Source organism: Heptranchias perlo, chromosome 4 (assembly GCF_035084215.1).
Source record: "Heptranchias perlo isolate sHepPer1 chromosome 4, sHepPer1.hap1, whole genome shotgun sequence".
Lineage (NCBI taxonomy): Eukaryota > Metazoa > Chordata > Chondrichthyes > Hexanchiformes > Hexanchidae > Heptranchias > Heptranchias perlo.
Genome location: NC_090328.1, coordinates 80329007 through 80347979, shown reverse-complemented (window position 1 = coordinate 80347979; position 18973 = coordinate 80329007). Strand labels below are relative to the sequence as shown.

At 43.2% G+C, this 18973-nt stretch overlaps 1 protein-coding gene across 2 annotated transcripts in view; it reads left to right on the top strand.

The window, feature by feature from the left end:
- Positions 1 to 18973, top strand: part of LOC137321059 (SHC-transforming protein 3-like) — a 224389-nt gene that overhangs the window by 192443 nt on the left and 12973 nt on the right. For both annotated transcript variants that reach the window (XM_067983223.1, XM_067983222.1), the window contains 2 exons: positions 165 to 261; positions 5933 to 6133. In XM_067983223.1, the coding sequence (XP_067839324.1) occupies positions 165 to 261; positions 5933 to 6133 (298 nt within the window). The remainder of the gene's footprint in view (positions 1 to 164; positions 262 to 5932; positions 6134 to 18973) is intronic.

The following is an 18973-nucleotide window of genomic DNA, read 5'->3' as shown; positions in this document are numbered from 1 at the left end:
TAAATAAAAAGCCCCCAGAACTGCATGAGATTCAAGCTGGGAAAGAAAAAAGCACGGGTATCACTCCAAAGAAAGAACTGTTTGTATTCTTTTAATTTTTCTTGCTCTGTGTTATTTTAGGCTTGGAACCCTTAGTGTTGAACAATTTTACTTTGTTACTGTAGCCAGTGTTAGCCATAGGACAAGATCAAAGCTACTATCAAGGGCAGCACCTGGGCGAGGACCACAATGAAGACTGGAGATATGCACTCGGCAGATATGGTAAATAAATAACCCTTCAGGAAATAGCTGTCACCGAGTCAGTAGACGCACACACAGCAGAAACTGAGTAAAGAAAACATCTGAATGCAAGGCAATCCTCCCTAACAGGAAACAAATGGGATTCCGGGGAATCCTCATGAATGGTGTCACTAGAACACATCTGTATCACTTTTTCACTCAGTAAATGGATCACCTATAGATTTCCATGGAAGAGTTCTAAAGATTATTTGCAAATATATAACATAATGATGCAAATTGTGTTAAAATGCAACAATGCACCACTTAGAGTGGCATAATCATGACAAAAGCCATGCCTGCCTCTCCTGGTTCTTCTCCCTAAATGAAAAACGTTTTCTAAACACCTTTTTGTGAAGACAAAAGTGAGATTTCACATTTCAGCATTACCAATTCACACCGAGAACACATGTATAACACAGAGACAACACAGGAGGAGGCCATTCGGTTTGCTAGAGTAATTCAAAACTAATCCCATTCCCCAGTCTCTCCCCATACCCTTGTATCTTATTCTGATTCAAAATATTTATCCAGTTGTCCCTTAAAATGTGCAATGAGCTCTGTCTCAACCACTCCCTGTGGCATAGCATTCCATGCTCAAACAACCCTCTGTATAAAGAAATTTCTCCTAACCTCTCTCCTCATTCTCTTAGTGACAATTTTTAAATTAATGATTGTCACTGACTTCCCAATTAGAATGATAGTTCTTTCCTATTCACTCTATCAACACTCTTCGTATTGTTAAAAACCCTAATGGATCTTTTCTCAGCCTTCTCTCCTCACATGGAAATAGTGCCAGTATCTCAAATCTTATCTCAAGTCTTCCTCATAATTACAATTTCCCATCCCTGGCATTATACTGGTGAATCTATGCTGTATATTCTCTGTGGCTTTAATGCCCTTTCTATAATGAGGTGTCCAAAACTGCAAATAGCACTCTAACTGTGGGCTAACCAAGTTTTGTACAAACTTATCATTACTTCTTTACTCTTATACTCTATGAACCTATTTAATATTATTAGGAAATTGTACAACAACAATTTACATTTATATATCACCTTTAACACAGAGACACATCCCAAAGAAGTATAATCCGACAAACATGAAGGCCGAGCCAAGGAAGGAGTTATTAGGAAGGACGATCAAAAGCTTGGTCAAAGAGGTGGGTTTTAAAGAGGGTTTTAAAAGAGGAGAGAGAGGCGGAGAGGTTTAGTGTGGGGTCTAGATGGCTGAAGGCATGTCCGCCAATGGTGGGGCAAATTGAAAGTGGATGTACAAGAGGCGAGAGTAAGAGGAATAGCGTTCTGGAGGGGTTTGTAGGGCTGTAGGAGGTTATAGAGATAGGGAGGGGCAAGGCTATTTAGGGATTTAAGCATGAGGATGAGAATTTTAAATTGGAGGCATTGGGCGATTGGAAGCCAATGTAAGTCTGCAAGAATAGAAGTGATGGGTGTGCAGGATTTGGTGCGGGATAGGATACGGGCAGCAGAGTTTTTGATGTTCTGAAGTTTACTAACGTGGAGGATGGGAGGCTGGCCAGGAGGGCATTGGAATAGTTGAGTCTGGAGGTGATAAAGGCATGGATGAAAGTTTCAACAGCAGATGGACTGAAGCAGGTGCAGAGGCAGACGATGTAATGCAGAAGATATGGGGTCAAGAGGTCAGGTCAGGGTCCAAATAGATGTCAATGTTACGAACAGTCTGGTTCAACCTGAGACAGTGGCTAGGATGATAGAATCAGTTCCAAGTTTGTGGTGGAAGCCAAAGACAATGACTTTGGTCACTGGAGGGAATTGTGGCACATCTAAGACTGGATGTTGGACAAGCAGTCTGACAATGGAGAAGAAGTGGAGGGGGTGAGAGATGTGATGGACAGATAGTGGAGGCGTAGTGCTGGGTGTCGTCAACATACATGTGGAAGCTGACCCCATGTCATAGAGATTTGGGAGTGTACAACCCTGTGATTTTCCATCCATTTGCCCAGATTTTGATGTAGCAGGACATCTATGGGCGCTGGCCATTAGTTAGACTTACTCTTCCACATTTAGGTTTTTAAAATTTTTTGCATGGCAATTTGCTGAAAGCGCAAGCTGATAATGGAGCAACATGGAAACTGGGCATCTGGGACCTGAGTGAACAGGACAACCAACTGTGTATCTCCTTAACCAATCCAATTGAAGGATTGAGAAATAAACAGCGGAAGGACTGAGAAGGAAGTGTAAATTAGAGTGGGTGAATTCAATGTCAAATCAGGTACAGAAAGAGAAATAAAGGGAGGGAAAGAATGATTGGATTAAGAGAGAGAGAAAAAAGAGAAAGAAAGGAAAAGTAAAAAAAAGATTAATTTAAAATTTGACATTTTAAAAATCTCCAATAACAATTAATACCTGAAGGAATGAGACTGCACACTTGTAATGGTTCATTTTCAGTGCCAGAGAGGTTGATTGGCAGTAATTAACACTTATCACATCGTTAAAAGGGTACTTAACGGAATGAAAATTCCGGCTGAGGGTGTACAATTTCCTGATATGTACTCCCAGTGATAGCACAGAGTGCTAATTTGGAAAAATAAATTGACATGGCACATATGCAGCATGGCAAAGGAAAGGCTTTGGGGAGGACATCTCTGAATTTATCTCTAAAGGAAAAAATCACCTCAATATTAAAAGTTATCTGAATTTTTTAAGTCCATATACCTGTCTTAGCCCCATATCCCTTAATATCCTTGGTTCACAGAGATCTATCAATCTCAGATTTAACATTCCCAAATGAGCTAGCATCAACTGCCGTCTCCAGTAGAGCGTTCCAAACTTCTCCCACCCATTGCGTGTAGAAGCATTTCCTAACTGCACTCCTGTTTCTAAATGTTAGGCTATGTCTCCGCATTCTAGTATTGAAGTCGAGGAGACCTCCAAAAGCAATTACAAATGTCTCGCCAGCCAGAAGAAATAATCCAGCCACTAACCTGTAAATCCTGCATGGTCCCTTTAAATAGAGCAGGTGAGGGTCCTCCAGGCACACTAAGACACGTTCAGATGGTTGGGGTTAAGACTGTGCGTTGAGTTGAGCGTTAAGTCCCAAAATGATGTCTATCACTTTAAATCAACATTGGACACTGATTGAAGCCATTTTCTCCCTACTTTACATGATTTCAGGGTTCGTTATCTGCACCTGCGCAAACTCCTACACCAAGATGGTATCTGGCGCGCGTCATGCAGGAAACATGCATGCACATCCATAACGCCATCTTGGATGTCGGAGAGGCCGTGTAAGGCCGAAACAACAGGCGCTACACAGCCCAATTTAGCGCCCCAGACCTCTTCATGTGGTCAGATAGTTATATTGTAATTCTCTATAATATTTCTGTAAACATTAATATATAAGACATAAGAAAGATCTCAGGTGAAAAAAAGGCCTTTCTCCTTCGAGCAGAGAAGGTTAAGGGGAGATTTAATAGAGATGTTCAAAATTGTGAAGGGTTTTGAAAGAGTAAATAAGGAGAAACTGTTTTGAGTGGCAGATGGGTCAGTAACCAGAGGACACAGATTTAAGATAATTGGCAAAAGAACCAGAGCAGGAATGAGGAGATTTTTTTAATACAGCAAGTTATTATGATCTGGAATGCACTGCCTAAAAGGATGATGGAAGAAGATTCACTAATAACTTTGAAAAGTGAATTGCATATATACCTGAAAAAGAAAAATTTGCAGGGTTATTGGTAAAGAACGGGGAGTGAGACTAATTGGATAGCTCTTTCAAAGAGCCGGCACAGGCATGATGGGCTGAATAGCCTCTTTCTGTGCTGCAAGATTCTATGATTCATCTATCTAGAACATCACATGGGTGATTCCATGATCCTGTGCTTCCATTGGGAAGCCACGCTCTCAGAGAGCATGGTCGGAGAAACAGGCCTACACTGTTGTCGCCCTGACTCCAACCTGTGCACATTGTTAGCATGACTTACCTGCTGAGAGCAGAGGATTGCCGAATTACACATAACTCTCCCAGCATGGCATTTAGTTGTGTTACGAATAACCATAATATTTTAGGCCTATTTTCTTGCTCAGTAGAATATTCCAAACCTTTAGAACTCAATGAGCAAAGACATTTTTCCAATGTTTGTTTGAATTTTTTTCACTAATTCCCATTTATGTTTCTGATTGTACTTTCCTATACTTTGGAGTAATAATCTGGATTTTCTTTATCTATGCCATTTAACATTTTAGCCGAAATCTTTCAAGTCTGGGTAGTGGGCAGGATACCTCACCATCAACCCAGTATGGAAAACTTACCTCTTTATATGCTTTTCAGAGGTTCCCTTTAACTGCTTTCTTTCTAGATTGTAATTTTCTTTAATCTTTCCTCATAACTGATCTCCTTTACCTTTGTAATCAGTCGTTCGGTCCAAAATGTTCCCTTTCTAATGCAAGTAATTATCTTTTGAGGTGTAGCGACCAAAGCTGAGCACAATATCCTAAATATGACCTTATCATAACTTTTATAGACTTATATTCTATGTATATTATCAATCTATATGTAATATTTTATACTCATCAGTACAAAGGTCTCCAAACCTGGCAAAACTCATCGGGGTTAGAGTGTCAGGTCTTGAGTACTGACATGTGGATTGTGAGGCAATCAGTGCACCTATTGCTAGTACATCTTTAACGACTAGCATAATCTGTTCATGGTATACAAAGTTAATTTCAAATAATTAACTAGTGTTCTCTCAATGTGAAACTATCTGAGCCGTACCATCTTTACATAGTCCCCTGAGCCATAGCAAGGACAATAGAAACTGAGAAACAAAGAAACCTTTTCTCCCTATATGTACTGCCCTCATATGTGAAAAATAGAACAATGAGTGAATACTAGCTCTGCAATGGAATCGGAATGACAATGCATACAAAGAGAAAAAAGTATAACAACTGACAAAATGATGGGAAAAAATTGATGAGGTAGAAATTCCGTGAACCCTTTTGAGGAGGAGAAAGTACAGTGGGGTAGGACTTCTGTCCACCACTCTGCCTTGCTGTTGATCCTGTTCCAATTTCCAGAGACAGGGTCATTAGAATATTCAGAGTGGGCACCTGCACCTGTAGCAGCACAACAGAGGCACTGAAAAAGCAGAAGCTGGAACGGCACCCTGGAGCTCCGAGAGGGGGTGCCCGAAGCCTGAATCAGACTGAGGAAAATTGTCAGCATAATTTTTTGCATTGCCCTCAGGGAACAGAGGATAAAACTTTGTTACAGGTTTCTCGATCCCTTTAGGATCGATAACTTTTGTTTTTTTTCCTCTTGTGGCCTTCAGTAGGCCCAGAGTGGAATCTACATCTGCTTTCAGCAGACATAAGTCCCTTTAAGAGTTGATCTGGATGGAATTCCCAAGGTAGCCCCAGAGTGCCACCAGATGCTGTCAAAGTTTCTCTGTGATGTTATGAGTAGAGGCCTAAGAAGTGTCCGCCTCCTTTGGATCACAATTTCTTCATGTAGATTATATGGGCTGGAAACACAACATTTCCAGGTTCCTCCCAAAATTGCGGCTGCCCCTTGGAATTGTGCCTCCGTTCCAATCCTCCAAATCATGGAATTTCTACCCCTTCATATTTAAGTAACTACTTCAGCCTCCCTTATATTCCTTACTTGAAATCTGCAGGGTCCTCCAGTGATTTATATGTCCAGCCTGAGGTGAAACTTTCATTGCTCAAAGGTGGAGAAGCTTCAACATATGTCAACACTCAACACCTGGATATCCAGGCTCTAGCAACATTGCAAGTAGACCCCAGCACCAGCACAGGAACCAGTGAATCAGCAAACAACAAGGAAGACAGCTCAAGAAAAGATGCTTTTGATATGAGTAAGTACAGATTTCATTCTCCTTTCCCCCAAAGTTTCAAGTCTGCTTATCCAAAGCATTGCTATTCAGTTATTTTAAGGACATATAAACAAAAACTTTTTATTCTCCATATAGTTCATTCATGATAGCCAACTATGGATGATCACTCAATAAACTTTTAGTGATTCTGTCATAATCATTAATTGTTAATGTAAGCATTATTAGATATGTTATTAGACAACTTTTTTCTTGCCAGTTTTCTCCTCTGCGCATTAGTTTTGACAGTCAGCAGACTATTCTTTATGAGCCCAATTCGGTCCTTATCAGTCATCGACAAACATACCCTTGCAAGAGGGATCACTGGATAGTAATCAGGAGTGGAAACCCTTGCCAGATTTCCCCTTCGTAACTCAGGCCAGTTGCTGAGGCCAATTATAGTGCTCCAACTGCTACCCTGGCTGAGATCAGTGAATTCAACACAGACCAAGGATTGAATTATTAGATATCAATTATGCAGAGCAAACTTGCTGTCTGGGGTCTATTATAACATAAAAACAGGCCTAAAACAATAAAATTGCTCCAAAAAATTTGACAGCCCCTAATATAAACTGTATAGCATCAATTTTAGAAATACGTGCTACTGGCAGAAAGCCTCGCAGTAAACGCAGTGTGCCTGCAATTTCCCACTATGTGCAGCCAATGTACAAGGCTCCCCGCTATAGCATGCGTTTATCAATCCGGTCCAGATATGTACAGGTATCAGGATGTGAATTGCAAGATATAATCTGATCTCAGTATTCAGATAATGGTTATAAACCTCCCTCTCAGTTTATGCCATCCAAACCCTTTGATGAGATGACCGGACTGTAATCCCTTCCAAGTGTTCCTTGTTCCCTAAGTAATAAGTGACGATTGAAACGTATAAGATGAAGTCTGATTGCATGTTCAGGCCTTCTATGGGATTCAACATAGGAGAACACAAGAGAAAACATCAATAATATGAACCGTTATAAAACACTGGTTCAACCACAGCTGGAGTATTGTGTCCAGTTCTGGGCACCGCACTTTAGGAAAGATATGAAGGCCTTAGAGAGGGTGCAGAAGAGATTTACTAGAATGATTCTCGGGATGAGGGACTTTAGTTACATGGATGGACTGGAGAAGCTGGGGTTGTTCTGCTTGGAACAGAGAAGATTGAGAGGAGATTTGATTGAGGTATTTAAAATCATGAAGAGTCCAGACAGAATGGATAGAGAGAAAATGTTCCCATTGGTGGAAGGGTCAAGAAACAGAGGACATAGATTTAAGATGATTGGCAAAAGAATCAAAGATGACATGAGGAAAATCTTTTTTACACAGCGAGTGGTTAGGATCTGGAATGCACTACCTGGGGGTGGGGTGGGGGGCGGTGGATGCAGATTCAATCGTGGCTTTCAAAAGGGAACTAGATAAATACTTGAAAGGAAAAAATTTGCAGGGCTACGGGGATAGGGCGGGGGAGTGGGACTAGCTGGATTGCTCTTGCATAGAGCTGGCACGGACTCAATGGGCCGAATGGCCTCCTTCCATGCTGTAACTTTCTATGATTCTAATATGCATCACATTACAAAGTCAATGTATTAGATCATATAAAGAGTGAAAATATATTAAGTGATTTGAAAATATTCTACACAAATCTAAAATATTCTGGATGCTGCAACACATTTATTATAGTAGACAGTGACAGAAAGATTGAATTCTCTGTGAATTTATCATGAGCTTGAACAAACTCTGTGGTGAGATTGGTGTTATATTTAGCTGGTTGATGCAAAGGGCATTAAGTTTGTATTGGCCAGGTTACAGTCACTGCACATACAGTGGTGCTCTAGTGTCCCCTGATACTTGGCGCGTCACTGCTTATGCTGTGAGTTGTGTCCATGTACTTTCTCATGAGTTTTAAGATACATCCAATGTGCCTTGTCCATGTAACCCATCCGTACACACGTGCATTCTATGGATGGAAACATGAGGGCAGATTTTTGTCTCACTACCATCCCATTTACGTATGTAAATAAGGCGGTAGTGGGACAGAAGTTAAAAATAAATCCCATTGACTTACTGTTCGAGGTCTGCCTGTTCCGATTTTCAGGCAGACTTCGATTTAGGCAGGCAGTGCTCCCACCAGAAACAGGCAGGGCACGAGTAAGTAAGCTAGCTGGCACAAAGGCTAGATGCAGTGTTAAGTAGTTGTAGATAGGGTGATTGGAAGTTTTGGCACTTTTTGGTGAAGGTTGTTCTGTAAAGTCATAGCTTAAGCACGCAGGGCGCTAAATTGGGCCTTGTAGCACACGTTGTTTCGGCGCTACACAGCCTCTCCGACATCCAAGATGGCGTGTTGAATGCGCATGCACGTTTCCTGCGTGACGTGTGCCAGAAGCCACCTTGGTATAGGAGTTTGCGCAGGCGCAGATAACGAATGCTGGAATCATGTAAAGTAGGGAGAAAATGGCTTCAATCAGTGTGCAACACTGATTTAAAGTGATAGACACAATTTTGGAACTTAACGCTCAACTCAATGCACAGTTTTAACCCCGACCATCTGAACGTGTCTTAGAGTGCCTGGAGGACCTCCCATCAGCGCTATTTAAAGGGACCATGCAGGATTTACAGGTTAGTGGCTGGATTATTGCTTCTGGCTGCCGAGACATTTGTAACTGTTTTTGTGGGTCTCCTAGACTTCAATACTAGCACGCGGGGACATAGCCTAAAATTTAGAGCCAGGACGAGTAGGAGTGAAGTTAGGAAATGCTTCTACACGCAAAGGGTGAGAGACGTTTGGAATGCTCTTCTGCAGACAGTAGTTGATGCTAGCTCAATTGTGAATGTTAAATCTGAGATTGATAGATTTCTGTGAACCAAGGGTATTAAGAGATATGGGGCTAAGACGGGTATATGGAGTTAGATCACATGTCCACCATGATCTCATTGAATGGCAGAACAGGCTCGAGGGGCTAAATGCCACTGCCACTTGCTGCTTCTTGATATGCATCACCTTTTCCTGCAAGAAAGCGGGATATGTGCCTGGGTGATGTGCCTGTCATGGTTGAATAGCTGCCGGTGTGTGTGGCCTGTGAGTTGTGGGTGGGCGGCTTGAAACAGTGGTAATGTGTAAAGGTGAGAGGAAGCATCTGATTGGAAGAATTGAGTACTGATGGAAAGAGTTTGTTGGTATGTGGTGATGAGGGGTGTAGTGTGTGGTGCAGTTGGTAGGAGACGTCACTTGACAGTTGACCTCACTCACCTTGACCACTCATGTCAAAGCACTGAACTTCTTCCTGCACTGCATCCATACTGTGCGCCTGGCATTGACTTCGTCCCCCGCTGCCTCCCACTGCCTTTTGAGTATATGTCTGGAGGGCCTCTTGCCCCCCCCCCCCCCCCCACCCCCCCCCATGGATATAGGATGTCCCTCCTTCTGTCCACCTCTTGCACCCAAGGTCTCTAGTGCATTAGCAGAGAACCTTGGTGCATGCACTCTCGCAGGCCTGGTACCAACTCAGATCGGCAGATTGGTGAGGTCTGGCGTGCAGATTGGAGGATGTGGGATTTAGTAGTGCACAACCTTTATTCAATGTTTTAACATAACTCATCAGTGTGTAAACATAGGGATGAGACCTGTATCTGTGTTTTATGTGTGCGATGTCTGATCCCCATTCAGACTCCATGCAGAGAGTAGACTATTATGTTCCGCATATAACAGGTACCAGCTACCTTTAAAAGATTTCGAAGAAACATCCTCCTTTAAGAGATTGAGCCCCTTCTGGTGGTGGAAAGTGCAAATTGCATTGATTCCACGTGCAAAGCCTGGAAAGGAAGGGTCGAAACTTGCGTCCTGCCTGTATAGGGTCCATTGGGCGCGGGGTACTAGTGCATCGTGCTAACTCCGGCCGAAACGGATCCTTATCCAATTTTTACATAAAGTTCTGAGTTCATTTCTGAACATACTTTCATTTTCGGGGATTTAGATGATGAAGGAACTTGGTGGGGGGTGGGACCTTGTGAGAGTATGGGGGAGAATAGGCAGGAATGAAGTGATTTTATTTGGTGAGTAAACTTTATTTATTGAAAGCACTGGGTTATCAGTTGCACCTTTTTTCTCAGGCTGCTGACTGTTGTGTTCCAATGTCCTCTCCTTCCTGTTCATCCTCCTCATGCAATGGGAGGGAGGTTCTTCCACCTTCTCTTTCATCATCATTGCCTTCTGCTTTCGGAAGCAGCAAGCCTTTCTTCATTGTGAGGTAATGTAATATATAGCCAGCTACAATGATTCTTGAGAGTCTTGCTGGGCTATATTGCCAGGCTCCGTCATATTTATCCAGGCACTTAAAATGGGACTTGAGAATTATAGTCTGCTCTATGACACTTCTTGTAGTTGTAGAGGGCTCATTATATCCCTTGTCCACTCCCACCTCCAAAGAAGCCTTACTAGAGTTATGAACCATGACTGCAAGGGATAGCCCTGAACATCAATCAACCATCTTGATATATGGCTTCGTCATGTGGGCTAGTGTGGTGGATTGTCGCAAGATGAAAGTTTTATGGCAGTTTCGTTGATTATCATGCAGTGACTTGCAGAATAAGATGAATGGCATCACACACTAGCTGCACATTAATAGAATGAAAACCTTTCCTATTAAAAAAGTGAAGGGTTTGTCATATGGGGCTTTAAGTAGCGCACATGTTCTGTCAATTGTTCCTTGCACTATTGTGAACCCTGCCAGGCTGTAGAACTGGATAGCTGCCTCTCCTTTATTGTCTCCTTTCATTGAGAAGGATTTGCATTCTGCAGCCCTCCTGAATAGGGCATTAGTGGTCACTAGATGCTGGCCAGTAGGATCCAGTCGCAAATAAATTCTGGGCAGTGCTGACCTTGACTGGTACAGACAGTGCTGTTCTCCTGGTTTTAAGTGGGCTGCAAGTCTTCAGCCAGCAGTTGACATATTTCTTCAGTGTCCGGGGTGGGGGGGGAGGGAAGCTCAGCCTTCTGACCCGCTGACGGTCAGAAAAGTCTAAGTAAGCCCTTCTCAGTCTGTAGACTGCAGTGAATGGGTATGATCATATAGGGAAAAGATGTGTTCTGTGATCCTGACTCTAAGGGGTAGATTTTCATAGAAACATAGAAAATAGGAGCAGGAGTAGGCCATTCGGCCCTTCGAACTTGCTCCGCCATTCAATATGATCATGGCTGATCCTCTATCTCAATACCATATTCCCGCTCTCCCCCCGTACTTCTTGATGCCTTTTGTGTCTAGAAATCTATCTAGCTCCTTCTTAAATACATTCAGTGAGTTGGCCTCCACAGCCTTGTGTGGTAGAGAATTCCACAGGTTCACTACCCTCTGAGTGAAGAAATTTCTCCTCATCTCAGTTCTAAATGTCCTACCCCGTATCCTGAGACTATGACCCCTCGTTCTGGAACCTCCCCAGCCAGAGGAAACATCCTCCCTGCATCCAGTCTGTCTAGCCCTGTCAGAATTTTATATGTTTCAATGAGATCCCCTCTCATTCTTCTAAACTCAAGTGAATACAGGCCGAGTCGACCCAATCTCTCCTCATACAACAGTCCTGCCATCCCAGGAATCAGTCTGGTTAACCTTTGCTGCACTCCCTCTATGGCAAGTATATCCTTTCTTAGGTAAGGAGACCAAAACTGCACACAATATTCCAGGTGTGGTCTCACCAAGGCCCTGTATAACTGCAGTAAGACATCCTTGCTCCTATACTCAAATCCTCTTGCAATGAAGGCCAACATACCATTTGCCTTCCTAACTGCTTGCTGCACCTGCATGTTTGCTTTCAGTGACTGGTGTACAAGGACACCCAGGTCCCTTTGTACATCAACATTTCCCAATCTATCACCATTTAAATAATACTCTGCCTTTTTGTTTTTCCTTCTGAAGTGGATAACTTCACATTTATCCACATTATACTGCATCTGCCATGTATTTGCCCACTCAACTTGTCTAAATCGCCTTGAAGCCTCTTTGCATCCTCCTCACAACTCACGATCTCACCTAGTTTTGTGTCATCAACAAACTTGGAAATATTACATTTGGTTCCCTCATCCAAATCATTGATTTTATTGTGAATAGCTGGGGCCCAAGCACTGATCCCTGTGGTACCCCACTAGTCACTGCCTGCCACCCCAAAAAAGACCCATTTATTCCTACTCTCTGTTTCCTGTCTGTTAACCAATTTTCAATCCATGCCAGTATATTACCTCCAATTCCATGTGCTTTAATTTTGCACACTAACCTCTTACGTGGGACTTTATCAAAGGCCTTCTGAAAATCCAAATAAACCACATCCACTGGTTCTCCCTTATCTATTCTACCAGTTACATCCTCAAAAAACTCCAGTGGGTTTGTCAAACATGATTTCCCTTTCATAAATCCATGTTAATCCATGTCTAATCCCGTTGATATTTTCCAAATGTCCTGTTATCACATCCTTTATAATAGACTGTAGCATTTTCCCTATTTCATCCCATCTTCACCATCTGAGTGGTAATCTGGCGGAGTGGATCAATGGAATGAAAATCAGGTGGGTTCTACAAAGGACGAGCGATCCGCTCCACCAGATTACTACCCAGGTGGTAAAGATGAAAATCTATCCTTAAGAGTCCCCAGTTTAGCCTCTTCCATGTCCTCATTCTCCTCTTCCTAGAGTAATAGAGGTATTCCCATTGAGAAATCAATGTCCATTGCAAAGCATTACTTTGATCACAGTTGAGTAAAGCTTGCAGCAAAAGTCCTGACTGAGCCTCCAAAGCACTAAAGAGATCAGTATGTAGTCAAGGTAACACCAATCTTCAGTAGCACACAAAATACTTCCCTGCAGCTCCTACTGCCACTATTGGTGCCGTGCCTTCAGCTGCCTAAGCTCTAGAATTCCCTCCCTAAACCTCTCTGTCTCTCTGCCTCTCTCTCCTCCTTTAAGATGCTCCTTAAAACCTACCTCTTTGACTAAGCTTTTGGTCACCTGTCCTAATATTTCCTTGTGCAGCTCAGTGTCAAATGCAAGTTGTCGTTATATAGTGGCAGTAATTATGTGGGGCTGAGTCGGAGGGATTAGCCACGCCCCTGGGACCCTATTTGCTTGCGGTGGATCGAAGTCCAGGCAAGCCTTAAAGGAGTCTAGCAATTTGTTTTGGAGGATACTCCAGTGCAGATTTTTGGCAGTGGGTTTGAACCCATTTTGTTTCATTTGCTGCCGCAAATCTGTCCCAAGACGGGTGGTAATTCAGAGGAAAATCAAATATGGCACTTTGAAGTATGATAAATGTGCTAGAGGGAAGACTATTAATATATTTAGATCTGATAGTTTTAGTTACAGAAAGTAACCGAGAGGAGAGAAAGAGGAGTGGGCCAAAAAACAAGTGATCATTTGGGATTTCTCATTTCAGAAGTAATGGTGTCATTTTGGTGAGTTTAAGGAAGTTATGTTGTGCCATTCTATTCCATATCTCACTAAAAGCTGTAAGGAATCTTACAACACCAGGTTATAGTCCAACTGATTTATTTGAAAATCACAAGCTTTCGGAGGCTTTCTCCGTCGACGAAGGAGAAAGCCTCCGAAAGCTTGTGATTTTCAAATAAAACAGTTGGACTATAACCTGGTGTTGTAAGATTCCTTACATTTGTCAACCCCAGTCCATCACCGGCATCTCCACATCATCACTAAAAGCTGTGAGAGGCAGAAAAATCGAACAATGAAAAGACTGTGTTCAGAGACAAACATTCATGTGATTCTTTGTGGGAATACAGGTGGAGTTGAGTATTGATCACTACTGTGATCGGAATGCAGAAACAGGAAGAACTGCATTTGTTGATGGTACAGTTCATCTTATTGAGCACAAAAAAGATTCTCCTACTGAGTCCCTAGGTTGTTAGATGTTCTAATTATCCCCTGTTACATTTTAGAAGCAAATGCATATCATTTTAAGCTTGTCCTCCACCCACTTTGTATCACAGAGGATGGTGTGAATAGCAACCACAACCTGCAGGTGCATAATTATGATTTCATGGCTTTAACAAATAGTTCTTAATAGCTCAGAAAAACATTGAGCTATCATGCTCTTAGTAAAAGAAACACATGTTTGTCAGTACGAAATGATTAAAATTACCAGATTACTAGAACCTGTTAATTTTTTTTGGAGGGTGGGTATTTTTTGGAACTTTTTGCTGGTGCTAACATATCCATAAGAAATAAAATATTATACCAGTAACAATATATGAATGATTTAGAGAGGGTTAATAATGAAAGATTGGGGTAGATTTTCAACTTGCCGCCCAGGCGTAAAACTGACATTGCAGATTGACCGCTCATTATAGAAATCACCTGACTTTCATTTCCATTTCACTTCTATTGCCTGGGAGTTCTATGGAGGGCCTATTGGGCACCAAAAGTTTGCCTGCTCCAAACAAGGCCATCGATGCAGGAGAGAGCGTGGGGTGTGGGGGGAGAGTGCCTACATCGGGGGTTCTTGGGTCTCAGACCCTCAGAGGATCCCATTGTAGCATCAGCGGCGATGGAGCAGATATACCAACTACCCAAAGAGCTGAAGTGAGCCCCACCTAGGGTCCATGGCCTGAACCCTCGAAGAGAAAATTAGTTTTTAAAAAATGTATTTAAATACACGCATCCTATAAAGAGGTATCCCATTCCCGGAACTGGCAAGTGGCGCTAAACTTCCCAGTCTCTCTGCCATGGTGGGCTTCAGGGGCGAATTAATGCACGGACCTACGGGCCAAATATGATGCCCCTGTCAGGAGACAGTTTAATTTAAGTGTAGCATATTGTAAGTTGATTTGTTTTATTATTAATGCAATGGATAAAAATTCTACGGGCTTATTTTTTCACGCATTTTACTAAAGGGTGTTTTAATGGATCGGGAGGGGCGTTATGCTGGAAGGGAGTACGCAGGGCCCCAAGAATTGTTAATCCAGCTCTGGCGGGTACCCTAGATGTGGACCTAGCAGCACTGATATCCAGTATTTACATGGTAATGAAGGCCCATCCCCCTGACCCAGAAAAAGTTGGAACGGGAGGGGTCAGTGGCTGAGGTCCCAGGTGGGAACATCCCAGTACTTATGCCAGGAAACCAACCCCCTCCAAGGATTTTCAACCCCATTATTTTTAAAAAACATTCTATATGGAAATGGTAAAGTTTTACTCTTTACTGTTTACAAGGACCAGGACTGTGCAGCTTTCAGGTAATGAAGCACAGCAATCAAACATGCAATTTTTTTTTGACTTTTTAATTATCCTACAGTGTACAATTTAATGGAATGGTTAAGCTTTTGGATTTAGTGACATAATGACTTTGTGATGCCACCGGACTTCATGAATGGGAAATATTGAATTGAGCCATAATCTTAAATGTCATAGTGGGAGATATGTGTGTCGTTACTGGTGTCTCAACTACCTCTTGTGGCCTTTGAACTTTGAACTATGGTGGGGTCAGTGCTGGAGGTTCCAGGCAGCTGCAACTGGCACTTATGCCAGGATGTGGCCACCATGGATTTTCAGCCCCCGTCAGTCCTACGTTGTGTATCTTTGACCAGTTGCCTTCCTTGTCATGATATTTCCATGGTCCCATCAGCTCAGGAACCACCAATTGTCTGTATCTGTAACTATCCTTATAATGTTCAGTACTCTTGCTAACTAGATACTCCTCTAACTCTTTTTCATCAACTTCTTTGTTTGAGTCTATTCTACTATTTTACTGTGAGAAAAATTATCCTTCTAATCTCAAGTCTTGCTCATGAGTACTATATTCATGACAACAACCTGCATTTATACAGCACCTTTAATGTAGGAAAACCTCCCAAGGCACTTCATAGGAGCATAATCAGACAGATATTGACACTGAGCTAAAGAAGGAGATATTAGGAGGGATGACTAAAAGCTTGATTATAGAGGTAGGTTTTAAGGAAGGTCTTGATGGAGGAGGGAGAGGTGAAGAGGCGGAGAGGTTTAGGGAGGAATTTCAGAGCTTAGGCCCGAGACAGCTGAAGGCACGGCCATCAATGGAGGGGTGAAGGGAATGGAGGTTAAGGAGACCAGAGTTGCAGGATCAGGTAGATCTCGGATGGCTGTAGGGCTAGACGATGTTAAAAAGATAGGTAGGGGTGAAGCCATGAAGGGATTTGAACACGAGGATGAGAATTTAAAATTTGAGGTGTTCGTGAACTGGGAGTCAATGAGGTCAGCGAGCACAGGGGTTATAAGTTAGCGGGACTTGGTGCAGGTTAGGATATGGGCAGCAGAGTTTTCGATGAGCTCAAGTTTATGGAAGGTGGAGGATGGGAGGCTAGCTCAGAGAGCTTTGGAATAGTCAAGCCTGGAGGTAACAAAAGCATGGGTGACGGTTTCAGCAGCAGATGGGCTGAGGCAGGGGCGGAGATGGGCGATGTTACAGAGGTGGAAGTAGGTGGTCCTTGTGATGGAGACAATAAGGGCTCGGGAACTCAACTCGGGGTCAAATAGGACACCGAGGTTGTGAACAGTCTGGTTCAGTCTCAGACTATGGCCAGCGAGGGTGATGGAATAGGTGGAGAGGGAAGAAGTTTGTTGGGGGGCTGAAGACAATGGCATCGGTCTTCACAATGTTTAATTGGAGGAAATTGCACCTCACCCAGAACTGGATGCCGGACAAGCAGGATGACAACACAGAGGCAGTGGAGGGGTCGAGAGAGGTGGTAGAGAGATAGAGCTGGATTTTTTTTTATTTGTTCATGGGATGTGGGCGTCGCTGGTGAGGCCAGCACTTATTGCCCATCCCTAATTGCCCTTGAGAAGGTGGTGGTGAGCCACCTTCTTGAACCGCTACAGTCCGTGTGGTGAAGGTCCTCCCACGGTGCTGTTAGGAAGGGAGTTCCAGGATTTTGACCCAGCGACGATGAAGGAATGGCGATATATTTCCAAGTCAGGATGGTGTGTGACTTGGAGGGGAACGTGCAGGTGGTGTTGTTCCCATGTGCCTGCTACCCTTGTCCTTCTAGGTGGTAGAGGTCGCTGGTTTGGGAGGTGCTGTCGAAGAAGCCTTGGCGATTTGCTGCAGTGCATCTTGTGGATGGTACACACTGCAGCCACAGTGCGCCGGTGGTGAAGGGAGTGAATGTTTAGAGTGGTGGATGGGGTGCCAATCAAGCGGGCTGCTTTGTCCTGGATGGTGTCAAGCTTCTTGAGTGTTGTTGGAGCTGCACTTATCCAGGCAAGTGGAGAGTATTCCATCACACTCCTGACCTGTGCCTTGTAGATGGTGGAAAGGCTTTGGGGAGTCAGGAGGTGAGTCACTCGCCGCAGAATACCCAGCCTCTGACCTGCTCTTGTAGCCACAGTATTTATATGGCTGGTCCAGTTAAGTTCCTGGTCAATGGTGACCCCCAGGATATTTATGGTGGGGGATTCGGTAATGATAATGCCGTTGAATGTCAAGGGGAGGTGGTTAGACTCTCTCTTGTTGGAGATGGTCATTGCCTGGCACTCGTCTGGCGCGAATGTTATTTGCCACTTATGAGCCCAAGCCTGGATGTTGTCCAGGTCTTGCTGCATGCAGGCACGGACTGCTTTATTATCTGAGGGGTTGCGAATGGAAATGAACACTGAACAGCGAGCATCCCCATTTCTGACCTTATGATGGAGGGAAGGTCATTGATGAAGCAGTTGAAGATGGTTGGGCCTAGGACACTGCCCTGAGGAACTCCTGCAGCAATGTCCTGGGGATGTCGTCAGTTTGCATGTGGAAGCTGACATCATGTTTTTAGATGATGTCACTGTAGGGCAGCATGTAGATGAGGAATAGGAGGGGGCCAAGAATAGATTCTTGTGGACTCTAGAGGTTACTGTGTGGGGTGGGAAGAGAAATCATTGCAGGAGATTGTCTGGCTATGATTGGATAAGTAAGAGTACAGCCAAGCAAGAACAGTTCCACTCAGCTGGACAACATAGTAACTGGAGTAGGCGATTCAGCCCCTCGAGCCTGTTCCACTATTCAATGAAATCATGGCTGATCGGTATCCTAACTCCATTTATCCGCCTTGGCTCCATATCCCTTAATACCCTTGGCTAGCAAAAATCTATCGATCTCAGTTGTTAAATTATGAATTGAGCTAGCATCTACTGCTTTTTGTGGAAGAGAGTTTCACACTTCTACCACCCTTCGTGTGAAGAAGTGTTTCCTAACTTCTCTCCTGAATGGCTCTGAATTTAAGGTTATGTCCACTTGTCGTAGACCCCCCCCCCGCCAGCGGAAAAAGTTTCTCTCTACCCACCCTATCAATTCCTTTTAAAATCCTAAAAATCTTAATCAAATCACCCCATAACCTTCTATATTCCAAGTTTTACAAGCCTAGTTTATGTAATCTCTCCTCATCATTTAAACTCTGGAGTCCTGGTAACATTCTGGTGAATCTGTGCTGCACTCCTTCTAAGGTCAATATATAGTTTCCAAAGTACGGTGCCCAGAACTGTACACAGTACTCTAGATGTGGTCTAACCAAGGCTTTGTATAGCAAAACCTCCTGCCCTTCATATTCTAGCCCTCTAGATATAAAAGCTAATATTCCATTATCCTTTTTGAAATTTTTTGTACCTAACCACTACATTTTAGTGATCTGTGTACATGGACTCCTAAATCTCTTTGGACCTCCACTGTTCCTAGCTTTTCACCATTTAAAAAATACTCGGATCTAACATGTTTTGGTCCAAAATGGATGACCTCACACTTACCTGCATTGAAATCCACAGTTTTGCCCATTAATCTATCCATGTCTCTTTGTAATTTCATGCTCCCGTCTACACTACTTACTATGCCAC